This window comes from Protomyctophum parallelum, assembly GCF_964188405.1.
Source record: "Protomyctophum parallelum genome assembly, chromosome: 11".
Classification (NCBI taxonomy): domain Eukaryota; kingdom Metazoa; phylum Chordata; class Actinopteri; order Myctophiformes; family Myctophidae; genus Protomyctophum; species Protomyctophum parallelum.
Genome location: NC_139707.1, coordinates 36,170,125 through 36,192,928, shown reverse-complemented (window position 1 = coordinate 36,192,928; position 22,804 = coordinate 36,170,125). Strand labels below are relative to the sequence as shown.

General features: G+C 43.9%; 1 protein-coding gene across 1 annotated transcript in view; it reads left to right on the top strand.

Annotated features, from left to right (window-relative positions):
- The window catches only part of adcy5 (adenylate cyclase 5), a 113,400-nt gene that overhangs the window by 71,062 nt on the left and 19,534 nt on the right, over positions 1-22,804 (top strand). The window contains exons 5-12 of the mRNA XM_083776081.1: positions 146-273; positions 2,899-3,057; positions 3,553-3,694; positions 6,475-6,612; positions 14,270-14,292; positions 15,705-15,849; positions 17,636-17,733; positions 19,083-19,173. Coding sequence (XP_083632207.1) covers positions 146-273; positions 2,899-3,057; positions 3,553-3,694; positions 6,475-6,612; positions 14,270-14,292; positions 15,705-15,849; positions 17,636-17,733; positions 19,083-19,173 — 924 coding nt within the window. The remainder of the gene's footprint in view (positions 1-145; positions 274-2,898; positions 3,058-3,552; positions 3,695-6,474; positions 6,613-14,269; positions 14,293-15,704; positions 15,850-17,635; positions 17,734-19,082; positions 19,174-22,804) is intronic.

Sequence of the window (22,804 nt, the reverse complement as noted above, 5' to 3'; positions counted from 1 at the left end):
AAAATACAAATCACAGCTGAACACAATAAGCACTTAATTGTGATGTGTGTGTGTGTGTGTGTGTGTGTGTGTGTGTGTGTGTTTGTTGCCTGTGACGTGCGTGCGTTGCGTTTGTGCGCTTCTTGGCTACATCTTGGCTTGGCAGGAGAACCACTGTCTACGGATCAAGATCTTGGGGGACTGCTACTACTGTGTGTCTGGGCTGCCCGAGGCGCGCGCTGACCACGCCCACTGCTGTGTGGAGATGGGCGTGGACATGATAGAGGCCATATCGTGAGTGTTAAACACAGCCTGCCTGCCTGCCTGCTGCACTTTTCATTACAATTTAGGCATTTAGCAGACGCTCTTAATCCAGAGCGATTACTACTGTACTGTACTGTACTGTACTGTACTGTACTGTACTGTACTGTACTGTACTGTACTGTACTGTACTGTACTGTACTGTACTGTACTGTACTGTACTGTACTGTACTGTACTGTACTGTACTGTACTGTACTGTACTGTACTGTACTGTACTGTACTGTACTGTACTGTACTGTAGAAGCCCACCTCCCTGGCCTGTGTGTGTCTGTGTCTCTGTGTTAGGCTGTGTAACAGTGACACTTCATGGTGGTGAACAAACGCTATTTTCGTGCTCGGACACAGGGACACAGCCACACACATAGCTGTCTATAGGAGTGGTTGCACCACTCAAAATATTTTATACATAGGGCATCGCTGGCCATTGCATATGACAATAATGAAATGAACCCATCTGGCATGTGCTAACTATGCTAATTCAGGTGAAGGTAGATGATACTTTAAAGGAAAATGTATATTCGCTGTGAAATATACTGTAGGCACTTTGTAGGCAGCTTTAAAACATTTAAATATATCCTTTGAAAGTATGCAGGTCTGAAGTGGTTTTGTAATAATGATCAAAAGCTACAAAGTAACTAGTAACCAAAGTTTTAAAACAATTATAGTACAACAAGTACAATATTTGCCTTTGAGATGTAAAATGGAGTAGAAAAAAAACTGTACAATACTTTACTGTCCACCACTGCCTGTACGGACGGACTAGCAGCTGTTGTGTCTACCTCCCGCTGCTTTCCCTTTCTGTTTTCAATAGCACTTGCTCGTGTGTTTGAAATGACTTCATTTATTTTCTACCCTAAAAACCTTGCTTTGCCATGTACTTACTTTGAATGGCAAAAAGAGAGTAGGGTCAAGCCCGTTGTGGCGAAACGGGACCCCGGGGCTCTCTCTTGTGGACTAGTCCCTAGATAAACAGAGGTGGTCTTCAGGGCACTGACCTTGCAATGAGATTAAGGTTACAGCATTGTCTAACTATGTGGCTTTTATCTAATCAGCAAGACCACACAAGGGCACAGATGTCCCATGTCTTTCTGTCTGTCAGACTCTGGGCTCAGGAAAGAGGATCTCACTGACTAATGTGTTCTTGTTTGTGTGGGTGTCTGCACAGAGCATCGCCATGATTTTCAGCCAGTCTGTCCTCTCTCCGTCAGTCCCCATCCCCGGTTGTTTGTCTAATAATTAGTAGGGGAGAGCCGCCACGGTTGTAACGCGTCATAACTTGCACGTTATCTCTTGATTGGTCAACGCCACCAAGATGCCATCACGTCAGTATGTGTACAGCAACTTTATTGGCGAAAAACTGACTTTTCTCAAAATGCGTAAAACTTTACACCTGGAGTATATGTGGGCTACAATTTATTTTCTTTGATGTTGGTGAATAAAAATCCACATGGATGTCTTCATGCTTATGTTCTTCATTAGTTTGCATCGTGTTTAGACGGAATGCACGTTCATTCTGGTCTGTAAGCAACGCCAAAGAACAACTTGTTGTTACATTTATCACGCATGCCGTTACAATTAATCCGATATGCGCAGCAAATGTAACACTGGAACAGCGTCCACGTTTGGTTTAATAACTCCCGACCTGTTTTATCAATTGAAAAACTTGAAGTGGTTTATGGTAGCAGTCATGTGTAGGTCCGTTGCCTGAAAATATTACATGTAGATAAACGGATCTCTGAGTAAAAGAGTGAAACGTGCAAAGTTTTACAACCGTGGCGGCTCTCCCCTACTTCACTTTTATCTGGACTTATTTTTGTTTATCTCCTGCAACATGAAACAGAAATGTTATGCCTAATTCATACTCCGTGGGAGGCGTTGGTAGCCGAGTTGTTAAAGGTGTAGTGAAATGAAAGAAAAGTTTTTCACACTTTTAGACCATATCCGTGGTCATCATATGGGCATACCTAATAATGGATGCCAAACAAATGGGCAAATTCTCATTTTTGTGTGTGTTTTTATATGAAAAGTCCATAAAAATAATAATAATTTCCTTAAAACAAAAACGTGTTGCGTGATGACGTGTAGAGTTACACATCAATAAAAGCCAATAAAAATGAAGCTCACCCATTGGATACTTATTACAGAATTCTTTAATCCAATTCAAGTTGACATCCAGACAGTGTATTACTCATTTTAAACGTAATCATCACGCTAAAATATGTATATAGGTTGTGTACAGGTTAGCTGCCGACTCCCTGTCACTTTGTAAACAAACCAATCTGCATGTGCGTGCATGAGACGGACCCATAGCCTGGAGGGATGCGACGCTCTGATTTGGTTCAGAGACTAAGCTCCTGCCGTCTGAGGCTGAAACTTCAAAATAAAATGCCCCAAAAGCCGTTGCCTCTGATGATGCCTAACAGCAAGTCCCCGGGTTTGATTCCCTGGCTGGGGGCAGAGCATTTGCTATACATACTCCCATAATCTCTCACCTTGTTTCCTTCAATTGATCAAAATGTACACTATACTCAGACATTATTGATGTATTTATTAAGAAATCCATTGTTTGTTTGTTTGACCTTTGTCTGGTATGGCAGGCTGGTGCGAGAGGTGATGGGCGTGAACGTGAACATGCGCGTGGGCATCCACAGTGGCAGGGTGCACTGCGGGGTGCTGGGACTCAGGAAGTGGCAGTTCGACGTCTGGTCCAACGACGTCACGCTAGCCAATCACATGGAGGCTGGGGGAAAGGCCGGGTATGTCTCTTCGTCCAATTACCATGATGTGTACCTCAAACTAACAAGCTGTGTCCAATTACCATGATGTGTACCTCAAACTAACACGCTGTGTCCAATTACCATGACGTGTACCTCAAACTGTTACTTTCTTAGCTTACGCATGTTTCATGATGCTTTTTATGTGATGTATTCCCATGCTTTTTTGTTCTTGCTTAATGTAAGTCGCTCTGGGTTAAATGCCTGCTAAACGTCTGCTAAATGCCTAAATTGTAAATTGTAAACCAACAAGCACCGTAGAATGCACCATTAAATAGAGACGAGGATTGAAAAGCTCAAATGTGACCTTTACAGCTTGCTGTGTGTGTGTGTGTGTGTGTGTGTGTGTGTGTGTGTGTGTGTGTGTGTGTGTGTGTGTGTGTGTGTGTGTGTGTGCGTGTGCGTGTGCGTGTGCGTGTGCGTGTGCGTGTGCGTGTGCGTGCGTGTGCGTGTGCGCGTGCGTGCGCGTGCGACCAGGCGTATCCACATCACCAAGGCCACTCTGAATTATCTGAATGGGGACTATGACGTGGAGCCTGGCGAGGGCGGAGAGAGGGATGGCTACCTGAAGAAGCACAACATAGAAACCTTCCTCATCGTGGGCTGCAGCCAGAAACGAGTATGCAGCTTCTCCATTTGTCTCTTAGATAATATAGATATAGATATGGTATTGTGTGTCAGTTCGCAACTATTGTCAATTCGCAACTGAAATGTATCTTGCTACCCCAGTGGCCTTGTATGCAACACGTATACAAACACAAAACAGAAAGGAAAATTCAATTACATACATAGAAACGCATAATATAGGCAAGATAAATGTCCACAGCTCAGGCTAGTCCTGGCTAAAGGCCTGATTGAGCCTCAGAGTCATGGACAAAAGACCTCTTCAGTCTGACCTTATCGTATGCTGTAATACCATATCTCCTTCCTGAAGGCAGCAAACTATACTCTCGCATACAAAACATGGCTAGTATTAGAGGTGTTATGCCTTGCTAACCTTAGGATGCTGTTATCATACGTGGATGTATAGAGTCTCTGAAGTGGTTGTCCAACAATCTTTGAACAAATGTTCAGTTGTTGCAGCAGTTGTGACTATACAGACAAACATCCATACCAGGTGGTACTAACGTACTGGAGAACACTCATAATAAGTATAACAGAAGTGGAAGAACAAAAGAAGAATTTGAAGAATATTTGCTTTGTTTTCTTACGCACTGATTGTCTCCACCAGGCCGAAGGCATGTGGGGAGAGTATGTTTTGCACTCCGTCCGTCCGTTTGTGTGTCCGTCCGTCCGTCCGTCCGTGTGTGTGTCCGTGAACAGCTAATCTCGGCCACCGTTAACCCGGTCGATGCCATATTTTGCACACACACTCCCTGGATGCCAACGATCAACCTCTGCCCCAAACTTTCCAGAACGGCCTGTTATAGCGCCACCAGGAGGCCGCTTTGTGCAAAACAAGTTTTTGCACAGTACACCTACAGATTTTGTCCAAACATCACGCAAATTGGTACACAGTCTCTCTAGAGCCATTCAACGAAACGGGTCTTTCAGATTTATCAGACTCCATCCTGATTGGTTAAGATTGGCTTCCAAAGTTCACAGGAGTGCTCAGTTTCAAACAAAATGCTGCAAATCATGAACACATCGCGTGATTTCCGTGAAATTGTGCACCCACATTCCCACTAGGCCGAGGACGAAATGCCACATGAACAATTTCAACTCAGCCTCAAGGTGGCGCTATAACTGGCCGAAAAGTGTTTTTACCTCTAACTGCACGGATCTGTGGATAACCTGGTGGAGACCTGTGCCCGGAAGGGCACTTTTTCTAGTTCAATCTGATCTTTCCATGGCAAAAGATGGTCTATTACTACTCCTAGTATGAACATACATGCATGCACTCACACTTCTGACACCTCCTGTGCCACTCTTTTTTACTACAAACTAAGAACCGTATCATGCCGTATTTCCTTTCCATACTCTATAGGGCTCGGTTTCAGATAAGGTTTTCGGAACCTAATCTGGGCCCTGTTCAGGTAGTACTAATCCTAAATTCTGGAACCCAGAGCTCAAAACCTATACGTTCAACCTTTTCTAAAATAGTTAAAAGCGCCCATCTGCAAGCTCACAATACTGAAGTAAAGTATCTCAAAATTGCAGTACAGTACTCAAGTAAATGTAGTATTAAGTTGATTTACACTACTGTCTAAATACTTAGTTCAGACTAGTCATTGGTTAGACCAGTCATTAGTCCTACAACCTATCTCAAACCCTCACCCTTGTAGCGATTGGCTATCGCACCCTCGCACACCTAACCCTAACCTCCCACGGGGGAGCACACCTAAACCTTAACCCTCTCCCAACCCTTAACACACCCCTCACCAACCTTAATCCGGTCGTTTTAACGCACCCCTCACCAACCTTAATCCGGCCGTCTTAACGCACCCTTCACCAACCTGTCCAAGCGATGTCTAACCAATGACTAGTCTAAACTAAGTATGCTGGGCTGAAGCCAGCAGCATAGATTTGCTGTGCATGTCAATGTATATTCTTTTCTTATCTTTGGCAATGCTTCTTGGGCTAGTAGTAGAAGTAGTTGTGGGTTTGAGGCAAGAAATCAATAAGCTAATGTTGTCCTGTTATACTTTGATACGAACCATCATACAGTGTTTTATCGGTAACATAAAGTCCAACGACCAGTGTGCCATTAATGACAGAGCCATATTTCATGACGAGAACAGGCCCATATATCCTTATTTATAAACTGTGGGAATACCTTCCCCGCGCGGACCGTGTGTCGGCGAGCAGTGAATTTATTGGGTGTTCCACCGCACAAGCTCAGGTTTATTTATGGCCACACATGCTTGTATCAGATATATCTGTGTTCTCCAGCACTATCACAAGCCACGGCTACAAGATAGCATACTGTATCATCGCTGTCGGGGTTGATACTTTGTACAGTATGTCCAAAACTGCTTTTTCGGGGCTGCATTTTCACTGGAGTATCTGTGTATGCCTGGCATGGTCGTAGTAGCTCGAGACACAGACTGACTGAAGATAGAGACTGACATTTCCTACACTAATACCTAACGCAGATTTGATTTATTTTTCCTGTCACTCTCAATTAGGCCAGATTGAACCCTAAACAGTAACTTGCAATAAAACTCATGCTTAAAATAATACATTTTCTTCAACTTTTTCACATAGAATCACATTGCAGATAAGGGAGAAGAACAGGAAATGTAACGGCATTCGCCGCATTCCAGCATATAGATCCTTATTTCTATTATAGTATTTCAGCTATATTTTGTCTGAGTGTTATTAATAAGTCATACTGTATTATGTAACCTTTTCAATGAAATGGAAAAAAATGCTAACACCCCACATTGTTCACCACAGAAAGAAGAGAAGGCCATGATAGCCAAAATGAACCGTCAGAGGGCCAACTCTGTCTCCCACAACACAGGCCACTGGACCGATAGACCCTTCTATAACCACCTGGGGGGCAACCAGGTCTCCAAGGAGATGAAGAGGATGGTAAGAACCTGTGTTGATTTTGTCGACTTTAAAACTATGACGAAAAATGTTCGTCGACTACATTTTTTTCCGTCAACAGATAAAAACTAGACTAAATTGTTCGGAAGGGACTAGTGGAGAAGAGGTCCAGTATAAGTCATTTTACACTTGGTTGCATGCTGAAAATAGCAGATCTACAAGCTCACAACGTGTTGCAGCGCGACACGTTGTGAGCTTGTAGATCTGCTATTTTCAGCAAGTGTCAAATCAGCCATTACGACGGCATCAAGGCCTGACAAAATACATTTTAGCCGACAAAAATAAACTGTAGATTTAGTCGACTAAAATCTTATGATATTTAGTCAACTAAACATAGACTAACACTAAAACATTCCAGGTGACTAAAATATGAATACAACTAAATGAAGTTTTATTCCAAAGACTATGACTAAACTAAAATAGAAATTTGCTGCCAAAAAAAAAACACTGGTAAGAAACTGGGACGATAAAGGACCACCTTTTCACCCTATATCCTCATAATTATAATTGAGTCCTCGTTAACCGTTTGGACGCCACAGACGGTTAGCCCGAGGTTTAATTGCACGCCTTGCAGGCCATCTTTATTGACATTATGGCTCATAATGAGATGAAGTATAGGCATGATCAGAGCCTAATTAAACATGAATTCAAGCTCCCGCTAATCAAAACACTGATCGGTTAGCTCGTAGGCCTCAGTGGGCCTCAGCAGAGCCGGGGGTCGGCGTAGCTTCACGTTCAGCCCAACAACAAGACCTCTTCTTCTCTGCTCTGAACTTTTAACAAGATGATGAGTGTGAGTTAATTTTCATTACAGAGGGCAGAAGTGATTTTAGTTAACTTTGTCAAAATAAGTGTTATAGCTCTATTGTGTATTCTGATATTCCAATATTTGATATAGAGTTTGTTCACTAAAAGGGCTCTCCCCATCTCTCTAGCTCTGTATTACACACTAGATAGAAAATAGCATACCGCATAGCGTTAAAATTAACATTAAAAAACAGTCACCCCGGCACTAAATATGCTGGCATTGCGAGACACTTTGAGTGACTCGTTTGCGTTCAGCATGGGTCACGCAAATATTGTTTGTGCATAAGGTGGTGCCAACCGTGCCATTATTACATAATTACCCATTAAGACCTGGAGATAAGGGGCGCCATTTTCGTCACCGCTAAATCCCTTATCCCTAAACTTCTTTTTGAAAAATTTGAAAAACATTTTTGAATAGTTCAACTAGCCAATCTACATTGACACGTTGTGAGCTTGTAGAATGGCCATTTTAACTATTCAAAAATGTTTTGCAATATAGTAAAAAAAAAAGGCAAAGAAATGTAGGGATAAGGGGTTTAGCACTGCAGTGATGGAAATTGAGCCCATAATGTGCGAAATAGGGCCCCAAGTCTTTGATCGGTGATTTTCAATTTCAATAACCGCCATTAACTCTCAAGGTTACAGACCTTCAAGGGTCCATTTGGAATCTCCTCAATGAACCCTTTATCTGCTTGAAAACAAGTTAAGAGTTCAAGAAGGCATTCCCTCATTTGCAGATCGTAACAAGCTAATATCTGTATTAAAAGCGACTATAGAGGACACGATGATAATGCGTAAAAAGGTCAGCGTTTGAAACTGCTCAGTGATTCCCACCCAACGCACATCCACACACCACCCTCCTGTCCATCATCCACCCAACGCACATCCACACACCACCCTCCTGCCCATCATCCACCCAACGCACATCCACACACCACCCTCCTGCCCATCATCCACCCAACGCACATCCACACACCACCCTCCTGCCCATCATCCACCCAACGCACATCCACACACCACCCTCCTGTCCATCATCCACCCAACGCACATCCACACACCACCCTCCTGCCCATCATCCACCCAACGCACATCCACACACCACCCTCCTGCCCATCATCCACCCAACGCACATCCACACACCACCCTCCTGTCCATCATCCACCCAACGCACATCCACACACCACCCTCCTGCCCATCATCCACCCAACGCACATCCACACACCACCCTCCTGCCCATCATCCACCCAACGCACATCCACACACCACCCTCCTGCCCATCATCCACCCAACGCACATCCACACACCACCCTCCTGCCCATCATCCACCCAACGCACATCCACACACCACCCTCCTGCCCATCATCCACCCAACGCACATCCACACACCACCCTCCTGCCCATCATCCACCCAACGCACATCCACACACCACCCTCCTGTCCATCATCCACCCAACGCACATCCACACACCACCCTCCTGCCCATCATCCACCCAACGCACATCCACACACCACCCTCCTGCCCATCATCCACCCAATGCACATCCACACACCACCCTCCTGCCCATCATCCACCCAACGCACATCCACACACCACCCTCCTGCCCATCATCCACCCAATGCACATCCACACACCACCCTCCTGCCCATCATCCACCCAACGCACATCCACACACCACCCTCCTGTCCATCATCCACCCAACGCACATCCACACACCACCCTCCTGCCCATCATCCACCCAACGCACATCCACACACCACCCTCCTGTCCATCATCCACCCAACGCACATCCACACACCACCCTCCTGCCCATCATCCACCCAACGCACATCCACACACCACCCTCCTGTCCATCATCCACCCAACGCACATCCACACACCACCCTCCTGTCCATCATCCACCCAACGCACATCCACACACCACCCTCCTGTCCATCATCCACCCAACGCACATCCACACACCACCCTCCTGTCCATCATCCACCCACCACCCTCCTGCCCATCATCCACCCAACGCACATCCACACACCACCCTCCTGTCCATGATCCTGGTGGCAAAGGCTATGTATTTTTAACACCTAGAAGACCCTTATGTGTGTGTGTGTGTGTGTGTGTGTGTGTGTGTGTGTGTGTGTGTGTGTGTGTGTGTGTGTGTGTGTGTGTGTGTGTGTGTGTGTGTGTGTGTGTGTGTGTGTGTGTGTGTGTGTGTGTGTGTGTGTGTGTGTGTGTGTGTGTGTACATACATGCACACGCAATGCTGGGAGTGGCTTTGAGGGCCAGTCAGGGAGGTGACGGTAAACATGAGCAGCCATGTTGAACCAAAACAAGCTGTCACTCCATTCACACTCTTAAGCAGGGTGGGTAGAAGAAAAAGAAGAAAAAAAGACTGTTTCAAACTCCCCAAGGGGGTTTAGGTAGAACAAGGAGTTTATAAGGACAGAGGGGTTGGCTTGGTGTTAATGTGATGTGGCTATTTTGCTTCCATCGCTTTATTTACATCTCCCACTCTGGCCACCCACAAAGCCCATCTGACTCATGAGCAGAGATGCGCGTGCGTGTGTGCACGCACGCACACAGGCCTGCACACAGGCCCGCACGCACGCACTTATCTTTTGCTTGTTATCTTTGGTTGTCGGCCCACTCTCCCATTCTTTCTCTCACACTCTTTCTCTCTCCCTCGCTGTCTCGGCTTTATTATATGTCTTTATTATGTATATATATATAGCGTTTGGTCACAAAGTAATAGACTTACATTAGTTGACCCTGGCTGCAACTCTATTTCTGTGTAATATCCATGCAACAGCTCTATTTCATCAACAGCACAGCAGGCCAGAGCATTTTTTTTTAATTGTAACCACTTCATAACTGGAACATTTAACCAACAAACCATATTTTAAAAAGTTGCTGGTCGACAAGCTTTTCAAAAATAATTGATCAAATTTATTTCTTTATTGGCACGCCAAGGTAACAGTGGCTGGTTGATTCAAAATCAAACTTGCAGTGTGTGAATTTAACTTAAAAATTGACACTTGAGGGTGTTAATTCAACCCTGAAAGTGTACAAAATGAGGCGGATTTTGCTGTGCAGTATTTTGTGTGAAGCCTGTGCCGATCCCACCAACGTTGGGTGTTCTGACCGCAACACAGTTGAATGTGGCAGCAAGCTGTGTGTGTGTGTGTGTGTGTGTGTGTGTGTGTGTGTGTGTGTGTGTGTGTGTGTGTGTGTGTGTGTGTGTGGGCCTGTGGTGTGGTGAATGATGATTATGAGCTGTCAGACATGTTCTCGCACCCCGCTGAGCACGTCGAGTGCTGAATTAACAACAAGACGAGTATGCAGAGAATGGAGTGGCTGCATGAAGCCTGACTTATTCTTCTGCGCTGTGACATTGTCGCGTGGCCCAAAGTAACAGATTCTTGTGACAGGCGTCGTTAGCATTTAGATCTGTTCCTTCCACCGCAAGACATCGACGGAGCATTACATTATGATACATGACAGCTTCACTATATGACTTTCCTGAGCGTGACTTTCTAAGAGTTCTGAGCCGGGGGGCAGACTCTGTGTTGTCGGATGTGAACGGATAGTAAATGTATGTAATTTAAACAACAAAAAAATAAATGGCAGTTTTGGGGTTTGTTCGGTCAGTGAGCAACACTTAAGTATAAATCTGGTTGCTGAGATGGTGGCGACCTGGAACGTGCTGTAAATGTAACGTTCGTTTTACTTTCCCCTCTGGCCCATCCTGTCTTCTCTCTCTCTCTCTCTCTCTCTCTCTCTCTCTCTCTCTCCCTTTTCTGTCTGTCTGTGCACGTCGCTCTCTTACTGTCTCTTCGCCTCTCCTTCCACATTGCTCATAAATCACCCAGCACCCAGTAAAGATAAAGTAAGCGGCAGTGATTGGCGCGAGAGCGTAGAAAGACGGGCGAAGGGCATGCGGGAGAATGTTTCTTTGAGTGCGTGCGCGTGCGTGCGTGGTGTGCGTGGCGTGCATGCGAGTAAGTGTGTGTGCACGTGTGCGCGCGTGGCTGTGCACACATACACACATGCACGGCAGATGGGGAAGAGGGGCGTGGATTCTTACTGTAGTCCTCGTCTCTGTATCCAGAGACAGACAGACTGCCTGAGCAGCAGACAGACAGACAGACAGACAGACTGCCTGAGCAGCAGACAGACAGACAGACAGACAGACAGACAGACTGCCTGAGCAGCAGACAGTGTGAATGACACTATGAGGTGTTGAGCTATGTGTGTTCTACATAGCATGTATTGGTATAGTGCTTAAATCAGTGGTTCTCAAACATTTTCTTGTCAAGGAACGCTAAGCTAATATGTATTTGTCCACGGATAAATACATTATTTGTGCCAGGGACCCCCCTCCCCAAACAAGATGTTTGTTTAAATAGCAGATCTACAAGATTGTGAGCCTGTAGATATGCTTGTTTCTCTCGCGAAATCTGACCCAGTACAGATCTGATCCCTGTCAAGTATTTAGTATACTTGACATAGTTTAGTCAAATACATAGAGTATTTAGTCTACTAAAGGGTTCAAATTGTTTTAAGAGCCCATAGTAGGCTACCGGCCACCGGGTAGCATAAAGCGGTGTTTTTTAATACAGTACCTTCAAGGCGAGTAGGGGTGATGTGATGGCCCCATTCAAAGCCATAAATTAGCATTCCTACGGCCGAGGGTAGCTTCACTAAATGGACAGGCGATTGTCTGTGTGTCCGTGATGGACGAGTTGTCAATGGAATGCAGCCCAGCTATTGTTAGTGGGGAGGTGTTACATTCATCCCATTTCTTTGCCGGCACACTTGGGCATTTCAGAAGGCACACTAAAGTGCCAAGGCACACAGGTTGGGAATCACTGGACTACCCAACTATTGCCTTGTATTGTTGTGTGTATCCACAAGAGGGCAGTGGTGGCACACATTTAGAGCCAGCCTCGCTGGTATAATTAACCTGTGTCACCACTGCCTTAATGCTTCTTCTATTAGTGTTGTGAATCGTGATGAGGAATGAGGGAGTGGGCTGAGGGAGTCTAATTACCAACTTTCATCTCAAACTACTGTAATTTTCATGTCATTGTCTTGACTTTGAAATATTCATAACAACACTTCCCTTTCTATTGAAGTGCACTTCTTATCCCTGCTCGCTCTGTTAAGTGAGAGGGCTTTACCAAGGAAATAAATCAAATAATCATGACTTGCAGTACAGTACTTACTACTTAGGCTACTTGATGGTGGGTTATTTGTCGTTGTTGTTTTTCTTTGCTTCAAGCCATGCTGAGCTTACAATTTGAGAATAACAAGGGTGTTGCCGATCCTCTCCTGCAGTTTCACACAAATGGCAATCTTGTTAAGCATCAAGATTCTTAACCACTTAAACCCTATTATACAACAAGGTCATGTCGAGGAAGCATTCTGATTGTTTGAAGTAGCCATCTAGCTCACGACTCCAGCATGATATGGAACACCTATCAAAACATAAAAGTCAGCTGTGCTGATCGAGTCTCCCAAGCGGAGCCGACTGGGTTGCTTGGATAGCGATTTCCGTGGAACATCTTTGGCCGTGGTCCCTATACTATGTCCTTAAAGGTCCTACAACATGACATTCAACATTTTGGGGGTGTTTTTTTGCACTCCCCATATGTGTCTTCTATCACCACAAATATGCAATTTTGAACAATCAGGATTTCTCATCATATATTTATAACGGTAAAGCATATCCTCTCGTGTAATATTGCTTAAGGCACCCATGGTTCTAATCACTATAGCCCACCTCCTATTTTTTCCCTCTACAAATATCTTCATTGAAAATTGACAATCTACAAGCTCACAACACGTCACGCCATGTTGTGGAACTTATAGATGTGCAATTTTGCCATATTTTCACCTCACAATAGTCTCACGCATCGGGTGCTGACTGTAGCTGAAATTAAAACTGTATAGCTACACAAAAATGTTCATTAAATGAAATTCTATGAATGAGGTTGAATTGCTGTTCTCTATAACCGTAGTGATGAATGAACTGAACTCTTAGGTATTCATTTGTAAAAACTGATCTCAGTGTCACGTTACACATAAAAAAATCACACCCGTGTGAACTGAGTGGTGCAACTCCCCTCTCCCCCTGCCTCTCTCTCTCTCTCTCTCTCTCTCTCTCTCGCTCTCTCTCTCGCTCTGTAATTAGCAGGCAACAGTGCAACACTATCTCTCTCTTTGTTTCTGGCACAACAGCGCCACTTTTGCCCCTACTGGTACTCTAAACATCGGGACATAGTCACATATTACCATAGCCTATGGTAATATGTGACTATGTTGTAGTGAAATCCAGTGGTGGAATACTTTCCTAAGTACTTTTACTTAAGTACTGTGCTTAAGTAAGATTTGTTTGTACTTTACTTGAGTATTTCCAATTTCCAGTACTTTCACTTCTACTACATTACATCTAGGAGCCAAAATTGTGTACAATTATTTGAAAACTTTAGTTACTACTAGTTACTTTGGCGATTTACATTTTTATTAGAAAACATACATTAACCACTTTTTCCACCACTGGTGAAATGACCACGTTGGCCTGCATTCTCTTCCTCTCTATAAGCCTATGCCGTCGTCTGAACAGATTTAATTTCCTCTTTTTATTGGGGATTTCTTGAAATGAATTTGAACTTTGTCCTTCCGGGACGTGTTTCCCGGATAAAGTGGGCCTTTGTGTGAGCCAGTCGGGGGGCCTGCATGTATTCCTGTCAGATTATACTTGAGTCCTGTATAGATAATGTCTTTTCACACTCTTAATAGTCCCTCTTTTTTCATTTCATCTTCTTTCCTGTCTTCTAGGGATTCGAAGACCCCAAGGATAAGTGAGTATAGATGTACCCTCCCTCCCTCCTGCACCCAATCTTGTGTCTTTTCCCCCCTGTGTGCCGCTGTGTGCTGCTTGTGTTAACCATTTTTAACCTGGTGTTTTGGGCATGTCATTACCTAGGAGGACAAACCAAATGATGATCTGTGTTCAGTGTGTTGATCACATGGCCAGTGGCGTGCACAGATAGACACTAGTGGCTGCCCTTTTCCCTCTGGACAGCAATGTCCAAAAAAAGAATAGAAAAGGAAAATCGTTTTTTTTGTACAGTGTACACTGTACAGTATGTGGACCATGGTGCCATTGATCAATTCTTGATAAAAAGCTTCTAATACATTATTTAGGCCCCAAAATCTATAAATCTCACACTATTAAGGCAACCGGCCGGTTCCACGCACTGCACAAGGTGCCTTTTTTTCCACTTGAGCACCTGCCCCTCTAAATGTCTGTGCACGCCACTGTACATGACTATAGAGATAGTGTGTACCGATTTGCGTGATTTATGGATGAAATACAAGCAATATAAAGAAATGTGTTTTGCAAAAACCGGCCTCAGCCTTTCTGGAAGGTTTGGGGCAGAGGTTCGTCGTTGGCATCCAGGGAGTGTGTGTGTGTGTGCACAGTTTGGCATGTCGGGGCCAACTGTGCCAGAGATTAGTGCACCCACAACACCAGAGGGAGTTCAACAAACCATGTGCAACCCAGATTTGGCACAAATAAGGGACTAAATTAATTCCGCTCCTATGCCACCAAAATGTGGAACGCCCTACCAACAGTCATTAAGACATGCAAATCCCTTGACTCCTTCAAAACTGCTCTCAAAGGGCACCTACGGACGGCTGAATCCCCCACCCACCCCTTTTCCCCCTCACTGTATATGTTTCTTTTCCCTTTTTACCTCCTCTATGATGATTTCCTTTTTTGACTACCGGTATATAGATGTATATTCGTACGTCTCTAAATGTTTTGATGAATTGAAAATGGTGGGCCCTATTGTAAACAAGTGTAATGCTTTATGGTGTCGTCCACTCACTGTTAAGAGTTTTTGTATTGAGTTGTACTTGAAATGTACTGTAATTCTGCAAACTGTTAATAAATCAATCAATCAAAGCTGTACAGACGAGACGGACGGACGTCGGACGGAGTGCAAAACCTACTCTCCCCCATTATGCATTGGGCCTGTTACAGACAGACAACAATGAGAAAGCAGTAGAGCTGCTAGCATACATACACTCAGCAGACAGACAACAATGAGAGCAAAGCAGTAGAGCTGCTAGCATACATACACTCAGCAGACAGACAACAATGAGAGCAAAGCAGTAGAGCTTCTAGCATACATACACTCGGCATCCCCTGAGAGGCGAACGACGGCTGGTCTCGTCTTGTGTTATCTAGACATTTCATTTTCAGAAACACGCAAGAGAACCTCAACCCCGAGGACGAGGTGGACGAGTTCCTCGGCCGAGCCATCGACGCGCGCAGCATCGACCGGCTGCGCTCGGAGCACGTCAAGAAGTTCCTGCTGACCTTTCGCGAGCCTGACCTGGAGAAAAAGGTATGGACGCGTGCTGGTGGTGGAAAGTAAGTACTGTACATAACCCACTGGGTATGTACAGTAGACACACAGGCGCGCACACACACATTGACACAGATGGAAAACGCCCATGTAACACACACACACACCAGAGGCGTTTCCAGGAATTACATGTCGGGGAGGCAAGATGTGTTGTGGTCGTCCCCCGCGCACAATCAAAAGCACTCAAAGAGATACCTGCCAGACGAGTACGCTACAAAGGCTGAAAGGCACGCATTTGCATTCCAATGAGTGATTGAGGGTCGCGCTCTACGCACAACGGCCAATCAGTTGCCCAATAATAGTTCTCAGGTCTGGTGTTTGTCCTCTAGCAATGTCCCTATACTATGTTTAGAGTACGTGTCCCTATGTTTAGAGTACCAACAGGGGGCACTGTTGCACCACTCACTTCAGACTGGACTGATTTTTCTCAGTGTATGGATTTTGGCCATGGGCATAAATGGATTTGGACAGGTGGCCGCCGGTCCTCGCCTTATTATTAAGCAATATTACACGAGAGGGGGTGTAATATTCTGCGTTGCTTTCAGAACTCGCCCTGCGGGCTCGTTCCTGCAGCATCGCTGGCGTGAATTAATGACGTTAAACCACCCCCTCTTGTGTAATATTGCAATTATACAACAGTTACCCTTAAAACTTTTTTAATGACAGATGTAGTCACTATGACCACAGATGTCCCAAGAAACTAGCTAGCCTATAGCCACCGAGTTTGCTGCGCTCTGGGAGAACAGAGCAGCTGAATTATTTGTTTTGATTAGTTGTGGAGTGGTGCTCGTTTGAACCACGGCTAGAAGGCTGTTTCAACCAATCAGATTGCTTCCTCGAAACGACCTGTTGTATAATTGTAGATACGCCACTGACACACGCATGCGTGAGCAAACAAATACACGCACATTGCCAATATCACACCGTGTAGTTGGCCACAACAAGCAATCTTTCTCACAGCACTCCACTCTTCAAAATCCAGCTGTGTCCAATTACTGTCCTTTGAAGTGTGTTGTGAGGGGGCGGTCTTTCAATTAAAGCACAGTTGAAAAGGAAGACGGAAGAAAGAGAGAATAGAGAGAGGTTTGAATGGCGGGGAGATTACAGCTCTGGCAGGTGCCAAAACTCCACCTGCAAGAGAGGAGGAAGGTTAGACTGGAAAGTCAGCGCTAACGTGTTGGGGAGAATGGTAAACAAGACAAGACGCCATTTAAAGTTAAAGAGGTTTATTTTGCTGTGTTCTTCTTGTTTCTTGCGAAGAGGGCAGCATACAGTAGTGCCTGGAGCAAATTTGTATTTTTGGATACTTTACTTTCAACTCCACTACATTTCAAAGACAAATATTGTACTTTTGTACTAGTGTATATATATATTGTAAAAGCATGCACTATAGAGTGTCGCAGTCCCGCCCCCTTTCAAGCGTCGTACGAAGCCAACTCGAGTCGTGACAAATCATGACAACAAACACAATATTTTGCACCAAACAAATAATTACAAAGAAGAAAAAAAGTGTTGTAACCTGGCGCTTTCTTCTTCTTTCTAATTGTGTTCGTCCCGAAAAATGGTGTTTGTTGTCATGATTTGTCACAACTCAGAGTTGGCTTTGTACAATGCTTAAAAGGTCTTTTAAATAAATACTTTTTGAAATGTCTATGAGGAAAATGAACGGGGAATCATTTCCTGGGCCCTGGTAGGGGGCGGGACTGCGATGCTCTATTGTCTGTTGATGCTGCTTGGTTCTTTCTTTGACTTCCTCCTCCTTCAGTTCTCCAGGCAGGTGGACTCCAAGTTCGGCGCCTACGTGGCCTGTGCGTCCCTCGTCTTCCTCTTCATCTGCTTCATCCAGATCGTCATCCTTCCCGAGTAAGTACCCCCCCACCCCCAAACAACCTTGGACCACTTTCACTTCCACAGATGGTCTTGTGAAAAGGCCATTCATTATCTCTCTCTCCCGATAGGGGCCTTTTTTTGCATTGTGGCGGAAATGTCAAATTCGATCGTTTTGAAAGACATAAAAGGCTGGCTCAGTGAGTCTGAGCAGAAAGAGAACAATGCGTAGATGACAGTTCTCATTAAAGGGGACAAAGATGAAACTGCTGCTTTAATGAAGCTGCTTTGCACCGAGCTGGATGCTGCAGCTATGAAAGCACGTCGAATCAATTTCAGTGTGATTACAGCTCACTCCGAGAGAGATTTACAAACAAAAAAAACAAAACACTTCCTACCTTCTGTACACTAACCTCCATTCTCTTTTGACCTATTATTTTATAAGGGGTTTTGTTCCCTCAGCGGCATCGCGGCATTAAACAAATTTAAATAAACTAAAATTAAGCCTTGTCACTAAAATAAAAAACGAATCCAAACTATTTATAACCTTGTGGGGGACCATAAAATAGCATAACTGTGTAATTCAGGGATTTAGGTGGGAGGTGTGAAAGGGGTTATATTAGGGCACCATTCTGACACAGTCAGTATGGTGCAATGGAATGGCTTAGGGTCGAAGACAGAGCATCTTACAATGGGTCTGGTCCACAAGATTCGCTACACCACCCAGATACCCATGTACCCGTCTAAATACTTCCTTAATGTCAATGAAGTCCACACCCACAACACCAGAGGGAGTTCAACTAACCATGTGCAACCCAGATTTGGCACAAACAAGGGACTAAATTCATATGCCACCAAAATGTGGAATTGCCCTACCAACAGTCATTAAGACATGCAAACCCCTTGACTCCTTCAAAACCGCTCTCAAAGGGCACCTATACGGACGGCTGCAATTTGAAACTGGCCCCCGTAAAATCCCCCACCCAACCCTTTTCTCCCTTACTGTATATGTTTTCTTTTCTCTCCTGTTTTTGGCTATATAGAAGTGTATATTCGTATGTCTCTAAATGTTTTGATGAATTGAAAATGGTGGGCCCTATTGTAAACAAGTGTAATGCTTTATGGTGTCGTCCACTCACAGTTAACAGTTTTTGAATCGAGTTGTCCTTGAAATGTACTGTAATTCTGCAAACTGTTAATACATATTTCAATCAATGCACAATGACGCACGCACGCACAGTCGCACGCACAGTCGCACAGTCGCACGCGCACACACACACACACACACACACACACACACACACACACACACACACACACACACACACACACACACACACACACACACACACTCTCTCTCACACATGCACTCTTTCTGCTCCCAGCTCTAGTATGATGATGCTAGGCTTCTTCGTCACCTGTCTGGTCCTCCTGATGATCGTCATGTTCATCTCCACCGTCTACTCCTGTTTTGGGGTGAGTATATTATTGTCCGGTCAAAACTAGAGATCCTGGTATCGCTATCATAAGGAACTCTGCAGTATCTATTCTGCATCGTCAACATCTCAAAGTCATGTTGGTATTATGTCTTTTAACCCATTTAGACCTGAGGACGATTCTACAAAAAAGGATTCTAAATCCTCACAGTTTTCAGAAAAACCATATGTTTCTATGTCAGTGGTGCTCAACCTTTATCATGTCAAGGACCCCCAGAATTATTAGTACTTGGCTGCAGACCCCAATCTGAAGATTGTTGTTCCAGGGACCTCCCCAGAAGCAAAGATTTGAGTTCAAATGTTCACTCTGTAATAAATATATCTTCAAAGATTCAAGGCACATTTTTCACGGTTTTTCAAAGATAGCAGACATACAAGCTCATAGCGCGTCGCGCTATGAGCTTGTATTTTTCAATAGCTAAAGTATAACAAAAGGGGTTCCCGCCCAAAATGGGTTTTAACTAATAAAAGAAGCCAAGTGATTGGACGGATTGAAGAAGCATGTAGAGTGAGATGTTTCATATTGTTCGCATCGGCAAGCAAGTTTAGAACTCTCCCAGTTATTATATTATTATTATTATTATTATTATTATTATTATATTATTATTTCATATTGGAAACTTTCTTGCCCAAAAGGATGCTGCTGACTCAGACGACGAAAAGTAGGGCAGGTGGATAAAGTACTCAACTCCAGTCATTGAGTTAAAAAGAATAAAAACTCCCGGTCAAATATTTCTCAGTTTACTCGGTTTTAATAACGAAGGAGGCTATTCAAAAGGAAAAGCTATTAGAAATTCAAATGTACAAATTACAAAGTGCATTTTCGTTTTTTTTATGAATAAGTATTGCAAAACATTAAAAAAAAATCAGAAATTTTCAAACATTTAAAAAACAAATACTGAAAATAGCCATTTACAAGCTCATACAGAAATGAGTCGCATCGCACTAGAGCAGCTATTTTCACTATTTTTTAAAAGAACTCAATTGGTTACTTCATAGTATAGCCTACTTTTTTGTACTGTCTGTTTGGGACAGAAGTACAACTTGTCTTTGAAATGAAGTGCTTCATGGATCACCACGTTCACATCGTGTCACTCAACAATGCATCAAAATGTTTAGAGAAATCTGGACAGATTGTAAACTCATCTTCTGTTGTAGTCCCTGGCAGAAAATAGATGGAGGTTCACAGCCAAATGAATGTCAATGTGTGAGTCCTTGACATGAAAATGTTTGAGAACCACTGGTGTAGATGATATTAGCTTCTAACCTGGAGTCAGAAGCCTCTGATGCAGTGCTGTTTTATTTGCCTGAGAAGGCCTCGTTTATCACGGCTTTGTCCTGACAACATGACAGCGTGTTGTGTATGAGCAGCACTACAGCTGTACACCTAGGAGGTTGCCATTGATTTTCTTGATTTTCTTCTTCTCTGTGTGCGTGTGTGTGCCTGCGTGCGTGCAAGGGTAGGACAATTCACTTACCTCCCAATTTGATACAATCTCGAAACCTAGGATGCCGTTTCGATTTATATTGCAATTCTTAATTATATAGCAATTAGACGATTCAATGATTGTTGTGATGCGATATTACAATTGTTTTTGTGATTTTTATAGTAGAACATTTTAATAGAACTAGACCTGTACGTGCCCGTCGACCACCGGCCTACTTGAGAACTTGGGAACCTAAGAATACCCGTTGTCAACTTGTCATAGCACCCGTTTTAACTATCTGTCTGTGTCCCACATGGAGATCTCTGTATCTGCCTGTGTCTGAAGAGGGCGAACTGACTAACTAACTGTGAAAAGTGGACTGGTTAAGTAATCAATTGTCAGGTGTGGGGTTGCCATGGAAATCAACTGGCTGAGGCAGATGCTGGAAATTGCACAGGTGAGGGGACTTGGCCTCATTAGGCCCACGTCTGGCAGAGCCTGGCCAGAGCCCTTTGTGGTGGTTCTGGACAACCGTGGGTCTGACCGACTTGATACCAGGCACTGCGCACTCCATGCGGGGGTGTGGAACAAGTCGAATTTGAAGTCGGTGGGGCAAACGGTTCTCGAGTTACGTGCATTACAACCGTACACACACACACACACACACACACACACACACACACAGAGACACACACACGTGGTGCATTTATAGTTAGATATATCATATATACGATATAAACCGCATGAAAAGTTGCATTATACACTTCAATGCAGCCAGAAAACTAAAAGTATATATACTAAACTTTAAAATCGATTAAAAAAAAGCGATATTTGAGTGAATCGATTCTTTTGATTCCACCACTAGTGCGTGCGTGTGTGCGTGTGTGTCTTTCGCATCAATGCACACGGCGAGGTATGCCGGCCCGGTACACAGCTGGCACATTGACAGACAGTAGTAATTGCCTCACTCGGAGCCGGTGTTTATCTCTGCTATTGGTCTTTGAAGAAAGCTCTGTTGGCTGATGATGACGTCAGAGGCCATAAAAAGCCCATGGCAGCCCTTGGGATAACCTTTTAGATTAATTTCCGGTTCTCTCACTCCGCTGGCTCTGACGATAGGTCGTGAGGGAAATAAGAGATGATAGAAAAAGTACCCGGGCAGCCTCTTCCCCCCACATTAGCGTTGTTATTCGAGTGTTTTATCTGTTGAGTCACCGTTTACATTATGTATGGAAACATTCAGGCTGTGTTATTTTATATTTTATGTCTTGGTGGAGGTCAATGCCGTTGGTGGGACCTCTAAAAAAGGATTATTTCCATATCGGTGGATGTCAGGGGGAACCTTGTATGTCCAAAACCATTCCTTTTTCTAATAATTTGAATAAAACAAAATATATAGTAAAAACAGCCGAGCTACAAGCTCCTAACATGTCGCATCGTGACACATTGTAAGCTTGTAGATCTGCTATTTTCACGACTTTTGTCGTATCATGAAGTAGGGCGTTAATAAAAAAAGAAAAACGTGAACATTTAAATATGGAGATATAAGGTTTTATATCCGACAACAACGATGTCTTGGTGTTTAAGAAGTATATACTTGTTGTGTTAAAATGCATAAAACAAAGGATAACCATAAATTCTACATGTTACGTGATATCGTCTCACCAATAGGTCCTACAGCGAGGGGCAATAGTATTGGCTTAAGTTTGACGTGTGCGCATAAAAATTAAATGTCCAGAGAGTTGTGTCATTTCCGATACGTCAATCCATTTATTCACATGAAGCCACATAGATAAACTCACTTGATATATAACAGGACATGAACGCAGCCAGCAACAAACAGCATAGTGTCACGGTCAAAAACTGTTTGGCTTCACCTATTGCATACCTGAGTGCCATCACCCAAATAATAATGGTTACCAACCACACACCCTCTGACTTACACATGATTGACATGACGTCATTAATTAGCAATTTCACAGCATTCATTTAAATAAACAAAATTAAATTAAATACGAAGGCAATTTGGCTCCAACACCTCATATAGGTACACATGTTTGTGTGACGCTGTAGTACAATCACGTACGTAGGTCTAAAGATTTTCTCAACCGCAACGGTGTAAGGTGTTCGAGTGCCACACGAGTGCCGCGCTACGATCTGCTATTTTGGTAAAAATCATGAAAA